This window comes from Psammomys obesus, unplaced genomic scaffold (genome assembly GCF_907164565.1).
Source record: "Psammomys obesus unplaced genomic scaffold, mPsaObe1.curated_primary_1811, whole genome shotgun sequence".
NCBI classification, from domain to species: Eukaryota; Metazoa; Chordata; class Mammalia; order Rodentia; family Muridae; genus Psammomys; species Psammomys obesus.
In genome coordinates, this window is record NW_026596046.1 from 22,805,956 (window position 1) to 22,825,998 (window position 20,043).

The following is a 20,043-nucleotide window of genomic DNA, read 5'->3' on the forward strand; positions in this document are numbered from 1 at the left end:
CTGGAAAGAAAAATTCTCAACTTCGTATGGAATAACAAGAAATCGAGAATTGCTAAAACAATCCTCTACAATAAAAGATCTTCTGGAGGTATCTCCATCCCTGATCTCAAGCTGTACTATAGAGCAACAGTTATAAAAACTGCATGGTACTGGCATAGAAACAGAATGGTGGATCAATGGAATCGAACAGAAGACCCAGGAATAAACCCACACACTTACGGACACCTGATTTTTTACAAAGATGCCAAAACCATACAATGGAAAAAAGATAGCATCTTCAACAAATGGTGCTGGTCCAACTGGATGTCTACATGTAGAAAAATGAAAATAGATCCATACTTATCACCCTGCACAAAACTGAAGTCCAAGTGGATCAAAGACCTCAACATAAAACCAGACACATTAAATCGGCTAGAAAAAAAAAGTGGGGAATACCCTAGAACTCATTGGTACAGGAGAAAACTTCCTGAACAGAACACCAACAGCACAGGCTCTAAGAGCAACAATCAATAAATGGGACCTCATGAAATTGAAAAGCTTCTGTAAAGCAAAGGACACCTTCATCAAAACAAAGCGACTGCCTACAAATTGGGAAAGAATCATCACCAACCCTCTATCTGACAGAGGACTCATATCCAATATATATAAAGAACTAAACAAGCTGAAAAGCAACAAACCAAGTAATCCACTTAAAAAATGGGGAACAGAGCTAAAGAGAGAATTCTCTGCAGAGGAATATCGAATGGCAGAGAAGCACTTAAAGAAATGCTCAACCTCATTAGCCATTAGGGAAATGCAAATCAAAACAACCCTGAGATTTCACCTTACACCCATCAGAATGGCCAAGATGAAAATCTCAAGGGACAACACATGCTGGAGAGGTTGTGGAGAAAGGGGAACCCTTCTCCACTGCTGGTGGGAATGTAAACTGGTACAACCACTCTGGAAATCAATCTGGCGCTTTCTCAGACAACTAGGAATAGTGCTTCCTCAAGATCCAGCCATACCACTCCTAGGCATATACCCAAAAGAGGCGCAAGTACACAAAGAGGACATTTGCTCAACCATTTTTGTAGCAGCTTTATTTGTAATAGCCAGAAGCTGGAAACAACCCAGATGCCCCTCAACTGAAGAATGGATGCAGAAACTGTGGTACATCTATACAATGGAGTATTACTCAGCAATGAAAAATAAGGAAATCATGAAATTTGCAGGTAAATGGTGGGACCTGGAAAGGATCATCCTGAGTGAGTTGTCCCAGAAGCAAAAAGACATGCATGGTATATACTCACTCATATAAACATACAATATAAATTAACCCACTAAAATCTATACATCTAAACAAACTAAGCAAAAGAGAGGACCCTAACTAAAATGTTCAATCCCCATTGATATTAACTGGACAGAAAAAGTTACAGATAACTTTCTTAAGACTATTCAATATTCTGAGTTTGTTGCTCTCCCCCCAAATAAAAACTACATCCCAAATCAACAGGAAGTGATTTAAGAAGACTATGCCCAATTCCCAAGAGGAGGAAGATGGGTTTTGGTCATTCAATGGCAAATGGATGTGTTATTGTTTTAAAGGGGCTGGTTATAGGAATGATAAGTAAAAGGGTTTTTGAATCTCCTTTTAGACCAAAGAGTATTAATAAGCCAAAAATCTTACTTTGGTGTTAATCTTTGTATACTGATACAGATTTAAGATTATAATAGGTTACAACAGTCTAAGGTATTCTATCTATGTAATTCTTAAACTGCAATATTACGTTCTAGTCCTTTTTAAAGTTGCTATTACTCAACTTTTTAGGATAATTAAGAAAGTCATACTTAATAGTATGAATTGTAGTCAGACAATCAAACTCATGGTCATAGTAGATACTAGTTTAGTTAACTACACAAATGTGTTTTCTGAATAAAAAATAGCTAGAAACAATTAAGATAGATGGTTTTTAAAAACCTCAGCTATCAAGGGGAGGGACATAGCTGGGGGTGGGAGAGAGAGGATGGAACTAGGAGGACATGAGGGAAGGGGCTACATCCAGGATACAAAGTAAATAAATTATAATACATAATAAGAACAATAAAAAATTTAAAAACCTTAAATAGCTACAGAATATGGTATTTAAATATTGTATTGACTTAAGGCTTTTTTGACAATGAGACAGGTATGTTTCTGGAAGCACTACTACAAAGAGCAACAAAGGCTTCGTAGGTGGCAAGCTAGCGATGGGGTGAGAAAATGCCCATGGGTCAATTATAGATATAATACTGTCCCAACTGGACATACTGGGTACAGTAGAGTTGACTGCAGAGCTCTGCAAGGACAGGGTAAACGAGTCCTTTAAAATCCCTGCTTCATAGAAAGGTCTGTAAAATATTCTGAGCCAAAAGGCTGAAGATGTTATAGAGAAATTTCAATGTTATAGAGAAATTTGGGGAGACTGTCCAGGCAGCAAAATATCTCTGTCATTTTTATACTTTTGGAAGTTGCTTGACTGTTCTTCCTACATATTTAAGTAATGTTTATTCCTTCTTAAGTCTGATGGGGTTGATGGATGGATAGTTATAGTCTCATAGATAAACTTAAATTGTTTAAGATGATAGAAATTGTTAGATAGCAGAGTACTTTATCCAAGGGTACCAAAATACTAATTTAAGCATTACCTAATAATTTTCATAATTGTCATTATTGCATATAGTTTGTTATTGTAAGAGAAAGAACCTTTTATTAGAGTAAAAGGGGGAGGTGATCAAAGAGCCAGCCACCAAGTTCATATGAGAAACAACCCCTGTTCCCCTTACTAGGGAACTCACTTAGAGACTGAGCTGCCATGGGCTACTTCTGAGCAGCCATTCTAGGTTATCTAGGTTATATCCATGAATGGTCCTTGGTTGAAGTCCCACTCTCAGGAAAGACCCCTGTGCAGAGATTTGTTGTTTCTGTTGCTCTCCTTGTGTAGGTCCTGTCCTCTCCACGACTTACTGTCTCCCTTTCTTTCAGAACCCTTTCTTAAAAGAGGCTTGAGGGTAGGATTGGGAGGAAATATGGGAAGGAGCTACAGCTGGAATACAAAGTGAATAAAACGTAATTAATGTAAAAAAATAAAAATTTAATTAAGAAAAAAAGAGGCTTTCTCATAGAAGTATAAATGGTGCCTCAATCAGCTTCAGTGTCTGTTGCTGCTAAGAGAGCTAGGAGGCATGTCAGGCTCCCTTGATCGTGCTACAGATTGGAGTAAAAGGCAAAATTTAAGAAGGAAGATCAGAGACAGGGTCTGTGTCTGACAGGAACTCTGTGGTTGGCTCTTTGTTCACCTCCCCCTGACGGGGGGAGCAGCCTTATCAGGCCACAAAGGAAGACAATGCAGCCAGTTCTGATGAGACCTGATAGGCTAGGGTCAGATGGAAGGGGAAGAGAACCTCCCCTATCAGTGGAATGGGGGAGGGGCATGAGAAATAAGAGAGGGAGGGTGGGATTAGGAGGGAATGAGGGAGGGGCTGTACCTGGGATACAAAGCAAATAAACTGTAATTAATAAAAAAAAATAAAATTAAAAAAAGAAAAAAAAGAAGGAAGGTACAGGGCATCACCTAGTCTTTGTCCCCAAAATGACTGCATTTTCACTGAAGACCTTCAGTTCCTCACACATTATGAGTTATCTGATTTTACCATACAAGGTAGGTGCGGCATAAAGCAGTTATAGAATAAAGGGATTAAGCTGTAGCTCCAGCTACTGTAGGACTCCACGGGCTGCTTTATAATGTCTGTTTCTCCATTTTTTTTTTTTTCTGGAGTGGGTAGACAGAATGCAGCCTGAATACTGACTCACAGGGGTGGGAAGATAGGATGTAGTGTCCTGAGAAAGAATTGGTTATATGCGAAAGTTCAGGAAAGGAAATACTAGTCATGAGAAAGAAAGAAAGGAAGGAAGGAAGGAAGGAAGGAAGGAAGGAAGGAAGGAAGGAAGGAAGGAAGGAAGGAAGGAAGGAAGATAAAAAAATCGATGTGTAATATAACAGTGGCACCCAGAAATCATTTGCGGAGTTTCTGGGGTGACATTTCCTTCTCTTTACCTCTTTGGTTAGGTTGTACACTAAGCTGTGCATCAGAGGTGTGCAATCAACTCTCAGAGTGTAGTTTCCTGAAACAGAAGGGACGGGTTAAACGGCTTATCTCTTTTGTGTCCATTATCCACTTATTCAAAGACCACTACTAAACTATATAAAACACATTATTCCTTCAAACATGCACTTAATAAAAACTCTCTAATGTTCTCGATCTTAAAACCCGAAACACTTATTTATAAAATGATGACAGCGAATAAGTACTAAGGATTGTTATACCTTAAAAAATAACTTTGCAACTGCAAATGTGATATTTAATAAACAGAAGTAAATTTATCTCAGAAAAAAAAAATCCAACTTCTTTCACCCTGACACTGCTGAAACTTGTCCTGAGGCTGGGGAGAGAATTAAATAGGCCATATCTCCAAATCTTTACTTCCCACTGTACCCATGAACTCTTCATTAAGCGAACCAAAAATACTGTTTTCCCAGCTTGAATCACTGTTCTGCATCATATCTGTGTGACTTCTTCACCCTTTGGACTCATGTCATGTTTTCAGAGAAATCCCATTGACTCCTGTATGTGACACTGCACATTACTTCCACTCCAAACTAGCTGCCCTCCGCTTCTCTTGCCCTTGGTCTATTTTTAACTTCACTCACACACTGAATATCTTCCTTTACTTTTTCTCCGAATAGACTGTTAGGCCAGAGTGTGCACATGTGTCCCACAGCATGAGATTCCTTCCTTTAAAGTCATTTGTCTTTTATTCCCAAAGTAAAGATGCCTGTCACTGAAGTCTGAATCATGTAGGCCTTCATGAAGGCTGAATCATCCCAGCACTCAGGAGGCTGAAGCAGGATGCTCCTGACTGCACAACACGGTAAGAACTCTATCTAAAAAATATAGAAGAATACATATACAAACAGCAAAATGTAATACACAAATGCTTTTATATGAGAATGACTTGGAGGGAGATGGCATTTATTATGATATAAATGTACATATTGTGGGACAAAAGAATTACATTTATGAATCTCTATTCACTTCAGGCTTCGTATAGAAAAGTACATATACATAAAAGGACATTTGCTATAACGTCATCTATGGAACTGCAATGTAGTTGTTCTATTGAATATGATACAGAAATTTTACTGTTATACTGTTAGCACTTTTTTTTGTTTGGTGTTTTGTTCTTGTTGGTTGTTTTGTAAGTGTAGCAAGCCAATGCATATTCAACATATAAAATTTTTTACATATTTTCTGAGTGAAAAGGTAGATCTGGAACCATTTATCTGGAAAGTCATACAAAAGACCTGTAGGAACTAACAGGAGGTAAAAAAAAAAAAAAAAAAAAAAAAAAAAAAAAAAAAAAAAAAAAAAAAGCATAACAGTTAAGAGGAGTCTGAACTCAACTCATCCATAGCAGTTGACCTGTGGGAAGTTCTTGTCTTCTCTGAGTCAGAGCTTCCTCTTCTGTACCATAAGGTAAAGTAAGTAATTATGCCCTGTGATGGTTACACTACATAAAGAGTATATGGGGAGTGGTTAAGAAAGCATCTAAGCCTGGTGCAATGGTGCACACCTTTAATCCCAACACTCAGGGAGGCAGAGACAAATGGATCTCTGTGAGTTTAAGGCCAGTCTGATGTATGAAGGGAGTCCAGAACAGCCAAGGCTACACAAGGAAACCCTGTCTTGAAGGGGGAAAAAAAACATCTAAAATACTTCTGGTACATGTGTCACCTAAAAAACTTGAGAGTCCACATGACAGAAACACCCTAACTTGAAGAAATCAGTTCTTTTGAGAAGATATTAAAAGTGGATTGAGTAGAACTTCTTTTTTTCAATTTTACAAACTTTAGTATTTACAAAACAACTTAGAAATAAATAAAAATATCACTTTGCTGTTTTTTATGTCTATGATTTAACATAAATTCACAAATGTGTGATTTATTATATTCCTTGACAAGTGACCATTTAAACAAAAACTGCAATAGAAAGTGAGGGTTGTGGTACCTATGTGTACTTGTTCTTCATCTTAAAAATTATGATCCAGTTCCAGATATGACATAATTATCTAAGCCTAGTGATGTGCTAAAATACTGAACAAATCAAATGTCCAAGCCTAAATAATGACATCATTTTGAGTTATTTGAAAGTTGTTTATCTGCAATGTTTATTATATAAGGTACACACATACCATATAATTAGATTCGCATTTGTATTTTTGTAGAATAAATGCAAGGGCATGGGGCATGCTAGGTAACCCCTCTTTCACTGAACTATTCCCCAGCTCCCAGATCATCCTAATGAAGTAAGGAAAGAATCATCACATTAGGAATTTTTGAATAGTCACTATATGCAGATGGCAGTGTGGGAATGGAAAGGTAATTTTCCGATGACATGAGAGGAGGAGGAAGAACTGACCTGCATCAAGAAAGCTAAACTTTACGTCCGTGAGGCTCAGAAATGTACATCAAGAAGAAAATGTAAGTATCAATGTGCCTCCATCAAGGCACTATTCTACCATTATTGCCATGGAGAATTTACACTAAGTGTGTGTGTGTGTGAGAGTGTGTGTCATGGTGTACATCTAGAAGCCAGAATGCAACTTTGTGGAGTCAGTTCTTACTGTGCGTCTTTAAATCAGTTGCTAGGATAAGAGTTAATTTGTCAGGCTTCTCTGAAAGTGCCATAGATTGCTTAACCACCTCACAAGTCCCTATATTTAAATATCTTCTATGCCATGCAAGTAAAAAGATTCTTTGCATTCATGACTTCAGCATTCAACAGTTAATTATTACCATATTTAAGAGACTCTGGTAGAAGAGGGAAATTAAGGAATGAGGTTTTTCTGGGCCCACACTGTAATACAGAGTGGGGGAAATGTCTCTTAATTGCTCATGATATCAGGCCTGCATCAAGGCAAGAGGTGAGAAGGCAGCCACAGGTGCCCTACCTTACTGTTAATGGGCTGCTTTCTGTGATGGGACGTCATTCGCAACTAAATGATTACCTCTGGAATAACCACTGTTCTCTAACGAGGCCGATAATATTCACCTTCTATGGAAGAATCGGCGTTAATATAAGCCACCCCACGTTCTTGGAGGAGTCTGGAATGTTCCTATAACAAGATATTTAAAACTATAAGCATAAATATCACTCCCTACCACACAAGGCACATCTGTCTTTCATGAATGTCGATATTTCAATGAAGTTGGATCATGTTTCCCACAAGTTTGGCAGACACAATCTCAAAAGAAAGTTGGTTTGAGAATCTTAACGCAGTGGTTGCCAGTGAGAAGCAAGAGCAAACTTTTCTAAATTACATTTGAGAGACTGAGCAATTCACACACAGCAGGTGAAAAGGGAACTGGGAATTTAAACATGCACACGGATCTGTCACAGTTTTTCTCAGTAAATATCTATTTAGGAGACTTTTCAGTGGAAACATTATTTTATAAATCCTCTCGTTATTTGTTGGTGCAGCCTTGCCAGGAACAGAGGGAGACAATGCTGCCAGTCCTGATGAGACCTGATAAGGTGGGGTAGATAGTACAGGAGGACCTCCTCTATCAGTGGACGAGGGGAGGGGCTTAGGAGGAGAAGAGGGAGTGAGTGAGTGAGTGAGTGAGGGACTGGGAGGAAATGAGGGAGGGATCCACAGCCATGATAAAAACTGAATAAACTGTAATAAATAATACATCAAAAAATTTAAAAGAAAAAAAATATTTTAAATCCTCTCATTTTTTTTTTTTAAGTTTGGGTGATTTTCTCGATTCACAGGAAATGGGCTGTTTGTAATTTACTGGCCAGAGAGTTTACAAATAATACATGACCATGAAACCAATTTTTCTTGTAGGATGTCATTACCTACTTAATTCTTAGAATTAAGGAGTGTAGCTCCAAGTAGACATTTGGTTCTCCAAAACATTGAATTTCCTAAGAGCTTTGATTGTAAGAGAAAAATCAGGGAAGTGTGTGCGATTCTGAATGATAAAACCAACTTTTTTAATTTAATTTAGAAAAAAATGTTTATTGATCACTGTGAAGTGAATCAAGGGGCCGAGACGGGAGGGTTTTCGGAGTCCCAGGGCATGTGGATATAAATAAAGGGAATGACTGAAAACCAACAAAATAATAGCAATATTAATAATTTTTTAGAGACAAACTATGCCGTGAAATAATCAGAGAATTTCCTGACACGAGAATGAGATTTCTTGTGCAGAAAACTTCACCTTGATCAGCAGGAATAGGGCAGGTTTCCAGAGAAACCTGTAGTAGCCATCTCTGTGCAACAAGAGTCACGTGAGCAGTCAGGGCATTGCAGGAAGCTGATGTAGCAGATAGCAATGCTGCAGATACCTACTTCTCTGTCACAGTAGGATGGTGTTACTATCCAGGAGGCCTGGAAAACAGTCCATCTACCCTACTTTCTGCGGCATTTTAAAGTGAAGAGACCACTGAAATAAGTATAGACCAGGCCTTACTATCGAACCTGAGGATTCGGTGTGACTGACAATTGGAGCTGATTTGGGTAGTGTGTAAAAGGAACATTAGAAGTTGATAAGTTTTTGTATTTGGTTTCCAGTACAATGATTTATGATATTGCATCGTCAAAGTAAATTGTAATAATTGACAGCAGGTGTTTCTAAAAATTCAAACAAAACTGATTTCTTCAAATAAGATAATCTTGTTTATTTTTTTAAATATTTATTTATGTGGTGCATTGCATGCTTGCTGTGTGAGCATGCGTGTCATGTCACATATGAGTTGGTCAGAGGAGAAATTGCAGCTGTCAGTTTTCTCCTCCCACCACCTAGGTCCCAAGAATTAGACTCAAATCATCCGTTGGCAGCAAGTGCCTTTACAAACTGAATCATCTTGTTCTCCTCTTGTGGATTCTTGAACAATGATATTATTCTTTTGTATAATCAGACAAGTCTAACCTGTGCCCATGGGCCACATGCAGCCAAATATAGGTGTGAATGCAATCCAACACAAAATATGAGAATAGTTAAAGCATAATGAGATGATTTTCATTTGGTGATTTTTTTTTTAATAACTTGATTGTGTGAGTCTCAAACACAGATTTTGTACACAGGACATTATGTTGAAATATCAAAAGGTTGAAAGCACATACAAGACATTTTAGATCAACTCTAAGCATTGTCTGATTGGATTCAGTTATTATTTTTTTCAAGCTTCACAATACAATCCTAACTGCTTTGTCACTTAGGAAAATGTATATAGAAGCATAATTTCAACGAACCTCTGCCCACTCTGTTGATCCGAGAAGGCCATATTCTTCTGCATCCCAACTTGCAAACAAAATCGTTCTTCTAGGCCTCCATCCTAAAATACATGTGAAAAATAGAGAAATTCTGGCAGAGTATATAGTGTGCCTAAGACATGGAGAAGTCTCCAAGATGGAAACACACACAATTCTGCATATGAGTGGTTGTAGAAAGTACGATTTGTGGCTCACATCACACAATTACACAATTTCATCTCGTACGTTTTTAAAATGGTCTTGCTAAAATTGAATAGATCATTGTATTGTAAAAGGAAGAGTGTAGACAGTGAAAGCCTCATGAAGTTGAAAGATGCTCGAAATGTTTTACAACTGGCCAGGGGGAGGAAACCCCTCTGTTCTGCGGATGCCTGACACAGAGTGAAAACCACTGCTATAGCCAGTGCTGCAGTGGGAGGCAGAAATATGGGAACTATTTAAAACCCTCACCTGATGTTCTGAAATAACATGATGCAAACCTCAAGGTCGTCTGCTTCTGTGATTTTTTCTTCACTATCTTGTAAAATTAGTCATAAAGGGCTCACTGTGAGATAACCATATCCACTGATGCTGAAAACCTTACAATTTGATAAGTAAGCCTCTGAGGTAATAAACAGTGGCCTTTCAGTTGAAGAACGATACTATGTTAAACCCTGATTCTCACTCTTCCTAGATGTAAGACTGTGCCACACATACTGAATAAGCCTTTATGTCTTCATCTAAAAATCACTATAGATTAAAGAGAAGACACCATTTGATTACCAGGAATATTTTCAAAGGAAGGATTAATCCGTGCTTAATGATTCATGGAATTCTATTTCAGAAGCACCTAATAAGCGTTGTAAGGTCTTTAGAATACTGGTATGTATCTCGGGTATATTTATTAAGAATGATTTTGAAAATTGGGCAGTGGCGGTGCGGTGCCCAGCTTTACTAGCTCCTCTCCGCCAGCAGAGGCAGGCTGAACTCTGCGTTTGAGGCCAGCCTGGTCTACAGACTGAGTGCCCAGAGATCCAGGGCTACTCCACAGAGAAACTCTGTCTCAAAAACCAAACCAAAACAAACAAACAAAAAAAAAAAAAAAACACGACTCAGAAAACAAGCTGGGGTAGCCATCCTAATATCTGATAAAACAGATTTTAACCAAAATTAATGAAAAAAGATGATCAGGGGCACTTCCCTCTCATCAAAGGAAAATTCCACCAGGAGGACATCACAGTCCTGAACATCTGTGCCCCAAATACAAGAGCACCTGCATTTGTACAGGAAACATTATTTCATTTATTTATTTATTTATTTATTTATTTATTTATTTATTTATTTTTAGAAAATTTTTTACTATTAATTACACTTTATTCATTTTTTATTCCCCCATAAGCCCCTCCCTCCTCCCCTCCCAATCCCACCCTCTCTCCTCCTTCCTCATGCATGCCCCTCCCCAAGTACACTGATAGGGGAGGTCCTCTTCTCCTTCCTGCTGATCTTAGTCTATGAAAAACTCAATTGACAGCACATGCTGGAGAGGACGTGGAGAGAGTGTAACCCTCCTCCATTGCTTTTGGAACTGTAAACTTGCGCAACCACTTTTGAAATCAATCTGGTTTAGGAATTGTAGTAACTCAAGATCCAGCTATATCAAACCTAGGAATATATCCAAAAATTGCTCAAGTATACAACAAGGACATTTGCTCAATAGGACATTTGCATAATAGCCAAAAGCTGGAAACAAACCAGATGTCCCTCAGTTGAGGAATGGATGCAGAAATTGTTGTACATTTACACAATGGAATACTACTCAGCAATTAAAAACAAGGAAATCATGAAATTTACAGGCAAATGTTGGGAAATAGATAGCATCTTGAGTGAGGTGTCCCAGAAACAAAAAGAGACGCATGTTATATACTCAGTTAGAAGTGGATATTAGAAATATAATATAGGATAAACATACTAAAATCTGTACAATTAAAGAAGCTAAGCAAAAAGGAGGATTCTGGCTAAGATGCGCAATCCCCATTCAGAAAGGCAAAGAGGATGGACATCGGAGGAGGGAGAAAACAGGGAATAGGGCAGGAGCCTACCACAGAGGGCCTCTGAAAAACTCTACCCAGCAGGGTATCAAAGCAGATGCTGAGACTCATAGCCAAACTTTGGGCAGAGTGCAGAAAATCTTATGAAGGAAGGAGGAGATAGAAAGTCCTGGAGAGGACAGGAGCTTCACAAGGAGATCAACAGAACCAAGAAATCTGGTCCCAGGGTTTTTTCTAAGACTGATACTCCAAGGACCATTCATGGAGATAACCTAGAACCCCTGCACAGATGTAGCCCATGGTAGCTCAGTCTCTAATTGGTTCCCTAGTAATGGGAACAGGAACTGTCTCTGACATGAACTCGGTGGCTGGTGTTTTGATCACCTCCCTCTGAGAGGGGAGCAGCCTTACCAGGCCACAGAGGAGGACAATTCAGCCTGTCCTGATGAGACCTGATAGGCTAAAATCAGAGGGAAGGGGAGGAGGATCTCCCCTATCAGTATAATTGGGGAGGCTTATGGGAGGAGATGTGGGAGGGAGTCAATTTGACCCTTCTTCTCCAAAGCTACTTAGTACAGGTGACCTGAGATCTTCTGAATTGAGGGGAATGGGAATAGCTTCCCCATTTTGGCCAGGAAACCACTGATAGAGCAGCCAGTAACCATATTGTTTATTTCAGATTGTCAGTTTTCACATTAATATTTTATAAACTAAATATTAGAAGTATAATTAATGCTTGCCCTGCCTAGCTCCTCACAACTGTTAATAATCCATTGACATCCTTGTGCCAATATTCACGGTTTTTCTCCTGTGTACTGGGGATGGAGGAGAAGGCTTCCTGTACACAAGGCATGTGTTCTAACACTGAGCTACTTCACGGTCACTGAGATAGTATTTTAACACTCACTGTCCAAAAGATTAAATTGCTTTCCCTGAATTTTTTTTATTCTTTATTAATTACACTTTATTCACTTTGTATCCCCCCTGTTGTTCCCTCCCTCCTCCCTTCCCAATCCCTCCCTTCCTCCCCCCTCTGCATGCAAGCCTCTCCCCAAGCCCACTGATAGGGGAGGTCTTCTTTTCCTTCCTTCTGATCCTAGTCAATTAGGTCTCATCAGGAGTGGCTTCATTGTCTTCTTTACAAGGAGAGCAACAGAACCAAAAAATCTGAGCACAGGGATTTTTCCTGAGACTCATACTCCAACCAAGGACCATGCATAGAGATAACCTAAGACCCCTGCACAGATGTAGCCCATAGCAGTTCAGTATCCAAGTGGGTTCCATTGTAATAGGAACAGGGACTGTCTCTGACATGAACTGATTGGCCTGCTCTTTAATCACCTTCTCGGGGGGGGGGGGGGCAGTACAGCATTACCAGGCCACAGAATTTTTTTTTTTAACTCACTGTTTCTCTTACCTTTCTTTTTCAGGGTTCCAAAGCTCCTCACAATCTCATGAACAACAGCTGCTCCGCTCTGAGGGTCAATGCCACCAAACACCCAGGCATCTCGGTGACCACCAAGAATGACATATCTGTCTACAAATCAACAGAGCAAGGGTCGCAACAAAGCAAACTGAAAATGGCTCAATCGCATTCACAGCTCAGAGAGAAATACCCAGGTTCCTCAGGCTTGTGAACATTGGCCATTTGTTCCGATTTCAGTACTTGTTTCATCTATGTGATTCAAAAATTAAATTGGTGCATTATTGAAGGTATAAGCATACAGATAACAGGAACGTATGAAATTGTGTTTATCTGCCTACCTCCTCACAGTTCTGTAACACCTGTTATCTTTTTGTGCCTATCATGTTCAGAGAGAACACAACTCTTCACTTCCTAGTCCTATTCCACATCTCATCAAACAAATGTTCTTTTTGACCATTTCTATCTACTATTGGAGGAGGAAAATGCTTGAGTTGAAAGTTTGGGGGTAATCTTTTCACATTTGAGTAGACAATTACCACCTTTACGTGTCAAGCTCTTCTTTTTTTATTTTTTTATTTTTTATTAATTACCTTTATTCATTTTGTATCCCCCCATAAGCCCCTCCCTCCTCCCCTCCTGATCCCACCCTCCCTCCCGCTTGAAAGCATGATCTCCTCGAATCATGATCTCCTTGTCCCTGGTTTATGTGTATTTCAACCCTCCCCCACTTCCCAATGCTCATCACAGTCCCTGAAAAAAATAATCATGTAGCAAGATTCAGTAAGTCGCTGTGTGTGTGTGTGTGTGTGTGTGTGTGTGTGTACCCATATGTGTGTGTAGTTCATTACTTACAAGCCTTAATTTTATAATACTGTTGGTTCTGAAATAAGAGATCATCTTTATTCTTGGTATGGTGCAGCACATAACAGTAATTTCAGCGTTTGGGAGGAAATAATGTAAAACTGGGTTTAATTACATGAGAACATGTCTCAGAAAAACAAACAAGCAATATACGCTTGTAAGAAATATATGTAATTTAATTGTACCATTTGTGTTAAAAAATAATATCAAGTACATTCTCACAAATCAAGACCTAAATTCTAAAGCTTTAACAGATATAATTAGATATGTATAGTTTTCCATCTGAGTCTCACAATGTAACACAAACCACACTTAAGGAAGGTCCCAGGCCCAGGAGTAGATGGTTAACCAGAAAATAAAACAGTGGTACTTATGGAGATTGCTTCATCTCATGTTGCTTTGTTTTGGCATTTTAAGTTTATGTATTATGCTTTATGTTTTGTGTTTTTATGGGTTGTGTGTATCTACTACTCATGGTTATTTTTTCTTCTGTTTATTTTGTGGTTTTTGGTTTTTTGTTTTTTTTTTTAACATGGTCATCTCAATAAATTTGTATGTTTTATATGTAGCTTCAGGAACCACTTCTATAATTACATTTGGAAAAATGTGACTTATGCTATTTTATTACAAACAAAATAAAAGAAATAGCACATTAACCATAACACCAACATTAACACAACACATTATTTGGAATCACAGTAGATAAACTAGAACATATATTTCATTGTTAAGGGTTACAATATTTCTGTAAAAAAATATTTCAGTTGTGTAGAGCACACCACAGAGGATGGTTTATGAATATATGAGACCCTTAGTCACCTGCTTGATTATGCTTCTCTAATGACTTTATGTTCAGATCAGTATAGATTTTCCACATTGCCATTAGAAATCACATTCCACTGTTGTTTTCTATAGAAACCTCTTATTAACTCCTTTTTATTTCTACTTGCTACAACTATTGTGCCTCTGCTCGCTTCAGTTTGGTGGTGTGTTTTCTATTCTTTTATAACAATTTGCTCTTTCACAGTTACTTTACACACACTTATCTGATCTATTTGCAGTGCTTTTAGAAGGGAAGCTAACATGACACAGAGCAGATGAAAGGTATTTGGAAGTTATTCCTCCATGCATGGAATCAGAGATGGAAGACCAATGGAGACAGTTTAACATTCTCATTCAAGAAATAGATGAATAACAAGAAAACAGTGCTTTATAGCCACCATTAGCTATGTCAAAAAAAGAGCTGTTCAATCATGAATGGTTATCTGGGCCCAGGGGTCTTTTCTGAGACTGATTCTCTAACCAAGGACCATTCATGGATATAATCTAGAACTCCTGCTCAGTTGTAGCCCATGGCAGCTCAGTCTCCAAGTGGGTCACCTAGTGTATGACCGAGGGACTGTCTCTGACATGAACTCAGTGGTTCTTTGACCGCCTCTCCTGGATGAGGGAGCAGCCTTGGCAGGCCACAGAGGAGGACAATGCAGTCAGTTCTGATGAGACTTGATAGGCTAGGGTGAGATGGAAGGGGAGGAGGACCTCCCCTAACCGTGGACTTGGAGAGGGATATAGGAGGAGATAAGGGAGGGAGGGTGGGATGGGGGGGGGAGGATGGAGGGGGCTACAACTGGGATACAAAGTGAATAAATTATAATTAATATAAAAAATAAAAATTTAATAAAAAATAAAAACAAGGAAATCATGAAATTTGCAGGCAAATGGATAGCTCTAGAAAAGATCATCCTGAGTGAGGCATCTGAGAAGCAGAAAGACACATACAGTATGTACTCATTTATAAGTATATATTAGCCATATAATATAGGATAAACATACCAAAATCTATAGTCCTAAAGAAGCTGAAATTCCCTTTTTATCTGCGCTGCTACCTGAAAGTGCAGCCCACAGTGGGATGGTCTTTCACAACCAAGGCAATCAGGACACGTCTTCAGGTGCGGCTCCTCGTTGGGAGATTCTAATATGTGGCAAGCTGACATTAAAACCAACCACAATGACTACTCCTGCTTATTTTGTTTTTATGATTTTATTTTATTTTGTTTGTTTGATAGCCTGTTATTATTTTTTTTTCTAAAGAGAGAAAGAAAGCATGGAGATGTATGAGTAGAAAGGTAGGGAGGATATGTAGGAAATAAGGGATGGGAAAAAAAGTGATTATTTTTTCAGAAAGAAAGGAAAAAAGGAACAAAATGAGAAGGATGACAAAGAAAAAAGAAAGAAAGAGAGAGAAAGAAAGAATAAAAGCATCTTATCACTCTCACCTGTCCCCATAATTTCATGTTTCTCTTCTTGCAAAACATGTGATGATACACTATGCCAAGAATATTTTATTGTGTGTTTAAGTGTGCTTTACTGGGGCAACAATGTTTGTTTCTGATTCACCCTGACCCGAAGTAACAGTGGTACATAGTATTGGATTCACCAATATTTGCAGAACAGATGCTATGCTTACCTGGCTCCACAGCTCCTTTGAGGCTACCAATCACATTATAGATTCTTGTCACTTTACTGTAGGTGTGGATGTGCAGCTTGACTTTTCTAATTCAAATTTTAAAAAAAAGTCTTTAAGAATACCTGTTAACAGATTTAAACCCCCATTTCTTTTCTTTTTTAATTAATTTTTTATTATCTACAGTTTATTCATTTTGTGTCCCAGATGTGGCCCCCTCTCTTGTCTCCTCCCCATCTCACCCTCCCTCCCTCATCTCATCCTATGTCCCTCCCCAAGTCCACTGACAGGGGAGGTCCTTCACCCCCTCCCTCTGACCCTAGCCTATCAGGTCTCATCAGGACTGGTATTGGATAAACATACTAAAATATGTACACCTAAAGAAGCTAAGCAAGAAGGAGGACCCTGGGTAAGATGATCAATCCTCACTCAGAAAGGCAAACTGGACAGACATTGGAAGCGGGAGAAAACAGGGAACAGGACAGCAGCCTACCACAGAGGGCTTCTGAAAGACTCTACCCAGCAGGGTATCAAAGCAAAAGCAGAGACTGATAGCCAAACTTTGGGCAGAGTTCAGGGACTCTTATGAAAGAAGGGGGAGATGAAAGACCTGGAGGGGACAGGAGCTCCACAAGGAGAGCGAGAGAACCAAAAAATCTGGGCATGGGGAGCTTTACATGTCTTTAATCTCCTGTAATTGTCTTTTTTAAAGCCTTTTGATGATGATGATGATGATGGTGATGATGATGATGATGATGATGATGATGATGATGATGATGATGATGGTGATGATGATGATTTACAATGTACTCACTTTGTATCCCAGTTGTTGATCCTTCCTCATCTCCTCTTGGTCCCACCTTCCCTCCTTCTTCCTCTCTTTTCTCTTTTCCCTAGTCCACTGAAAAAGAGAAGTCCTCCTCCCCTACTGTCTCACCCTAGCCTATCATGTCCCATTAGGATTGCCAGGATCCTCCTCCTCTGTGGGCTGCATAGGTCACCCCCTATGCAGAGACGTGAAGGACCAGGCAACATAGTACATGTCAGAGACTGTCTATTTTCTTTTTGCTAGGGAACCCACATGGAGACTGAGATGTCTACGAACTACATCTGAGCAACAGGGACTCTAGGTCCACTCTATGTATAGTCTTTGATTGATGCATCAGTCTCTGCAGTCCCCCGTGGACCATACTTTTTTGGTCTCCTTGTGTGGCTTCTGTCCTTTCCAGTTCCTTTTATATTCCCATTCTTTGATAAGACTCCCTGTGCTCTGTCCAAAGTTTGGCTGTGAATCTCTGCATTTGCTTTGATCGCTTGTTGATTGGAACCTTTTAGAAGACATATGTTGTAGGCTCCAGTCCAGAAATTAAAGAAGCTATCAGAAGATGGCAAGATCTCCCATGTTCATGGATTGGTAGGATTAACATAGTAAAAAAAATGGTCATCCTACCAAAAGCAAACTACAGATTCAATGCAATTCTCATCAAAATACCACACAATTCTTTATAGACCTTGGAAGAACAATTCTCAACTTCATATGGGAAAACAACAACAACAACAACAAAAAAAAACCAAACAAACAAACAAACAAACAAAAAAACAGAATACTAAAACCATCCTGTACTATAAAAGAACTTTTGGAGGCATCTCTATTCCTGATCTCAAGTTGTACTACAGAGCAACAGTAAAAAAAAAAAAAAAAAAAAAAAAAAAAAAGTCATGAGACAGAAATAAACCCACACTCCTAGGACACCTGATTTTTAAAGTCTTTTGTGTAAAAGGATTATAATAACAGCTTAACTGTGTTGAAAAGTTTCCAGCAAAGCCAGGTCCCACGTTGTAAGGCACATTGAGACCTCCCTTCCAGCTGCTGTCAGGTGGGGCTAATCCACCCATGTGTCTGTTGAACATTAAAAAAAATTATTAGTTGCATAACGTTTGATAAGGTAAATTAAGATATCAAGAAATCTACTGTCTAAGACATTTGTCTCATTATAGCCTTTATGAGTGAACAACAGATTAAATTGCTTTGCATGCAATACCCATTGAGCTTTCCTGCCACTCCTGTAAGGCAGTGTCCCCTATCAATTCTGCTTTGCGTATGAGGAACATAAGGATAAGAATGAATGTGTAACAATGGCCAAAGTCATGGTTGTAAGAGATACAGCTAATATACAAGAACCCAACTGTGTTACTACTGGGCAATGTGAAATCATGTGTTAAAACTCTCTCTACCACATATGCTAACAGAAAAATCTGAAGTCTGTTTGCAATCTTTTACTATGATATTTCTCCTACTTATAGAATACTACATATACATATATATATTCATAATTCATGAAGACACACATATTAGGAAGAAACAAAGAACAATAAACCCACATTTTTTTAAAATTACAAGCAGGGGTCCAAATTTTTATGTCATTAATTTAGAAAACAAAACATTTAGACAGATCAAAGGATTTTGGTGAACAGCTACCACATAGCTCTAAAGATCTGAGAAGATGATATTGCAAGATTTCAAATGTCATTCTTTTTTTCTTCTTCAGACAGATTTTACTGTTACTCATATTAACCTCATCTAGAAAAGGTAAATATGTGTACATATTTACATTTTTATCGTCTCTGTCATCTCCCTGTTTTCGTAGTCATAGTGACTGCTATTTTAAGTCAGTTTGTTAGTACATATAAGGGAAGACAGTGATCTCCAGGAAGCAGCTCTGACTCCCAAGCCCTGTTCTCCATCTCACCACCTTTAACTCGGCTGTTTTTCCTTACTTTCATGTTTCTAAAAATGTAAGCATTACTCTTTAGCCTCATAGCTAAATTGCTCATCTTATCAAATGGCATTTTTATCTTCATATCATTTGCCTGACTGCTACCAGAGAATGGACTGACTTTATTCAGATATAAAAATTAAATGGACTGTTACTAAGCAGGTGGATGAATGTAGTTATAGAAAAAATTAAAACTTACAGTTAAATATTAGTAATTTCTTCCTTAACCATTAACTAAATTTCGTTAAGGCCCTGCTTTAAGAACAAAAGAGAATTCGGGAGTCTGACCAAAGAACATTTGTGCTTGCTAAAACGTTACTCTCCTTTTTACATGCAGTTTTACTTACTCACTGCCTGAAAAAATAATGCTCTTACTGGAAATGGCACAAAGTTGCTAAAATATGAAATGTGGAGTTGAAAATGTCCATCTGTTTTTTTTTTTAATGATTTTCTCACAGTGTGCACACACTGAGCTTTGTACACTTGCAGGCTCCACAGTTCTCTGTTTTGTTTTGTTTGTTTCTGTACATAGGGGCTTGTCCACTCCTTATATATTTTAGGAAATGTTAATTGTTCAACTTCGCTTATAATTATCTCCCTATTCAATAGTAAAATGAGTCTCTGGGTGATTTTATTTTCACTTGGGAAAATGTCCATGATTATTAAAATAAATGACAGCTTATGCTAGCAAGGATGTGAGGTAAAAGGAACACTCATCCATTGCAGGTGGGAGTGAAACCTTGTACACACAGTATGGAAATCAGTGTGGTGGTTCCTAGGGTTACTGGGAATATATCTACTTCATATTTAACAATATCATTCCTGGGAATAAACCCAGAGGACTCAATGTTCTACTACAGAAACAATTATTCAAACATGTCAATGGCTGCGCTTTTCTTAACAGAGACAAACTAGAAACATGCTAGATGTGCATTGATAGATGAATGAATAAAGAAAATGTGGTACATTTGCACAATGGTATAATATTTTGCTCCTAAAAAGGAAATCATGAAATTTTCAGGTAAAAAAAAAAAGTACAACTAAGAGAATCATCCTGAGTGAGGTAACAAAGAACCAAATATATATATATATATATATATATATATATATATATATATATATAT

At 38.3% G+C, this 20,043-nt stretch overlaps 1 protein-coding gene across 1 annotated transcript in view; it reads right to left on the minus strand.

Annotated features, from left to right (window-relative positions):
* Positions 1-20,043, minus strand: part of LOC129688681 (glutamate carboxypeptidase 2) — a 65,538-nt gene that overhangs the window by 18,107 nt on the left and 27,388 nt on the right. Inside the window, exons 5-10 of the mRNA XM_055623637.1 lie at positions 17,944-18,042; positions 16,146-16,231; positions 12,809-12,928; positions 9,344-9,426; positions 7,132-7,195; positions 4,077-4,144 (exon numbers count right to left, since the gene is read on the minus strand). Of these exons, the coding sequence (XP_055479612.1) occupies positions 4,077-4,144; positions 7,132-7,195; positions 9,344-9,426; positions 12,809-12,928; positions 16,146-16,231; positions 17,944-18,042 (520 nt within the window). The remainder of the gene's footprint in view (positions 1-4,076; positions 4,145-7,131; positions 7,196-9,343; positions 9,427-12,808; positions 12,929-16,145; positions 16,232-17,943; positions 18,043-20,043) is intronic.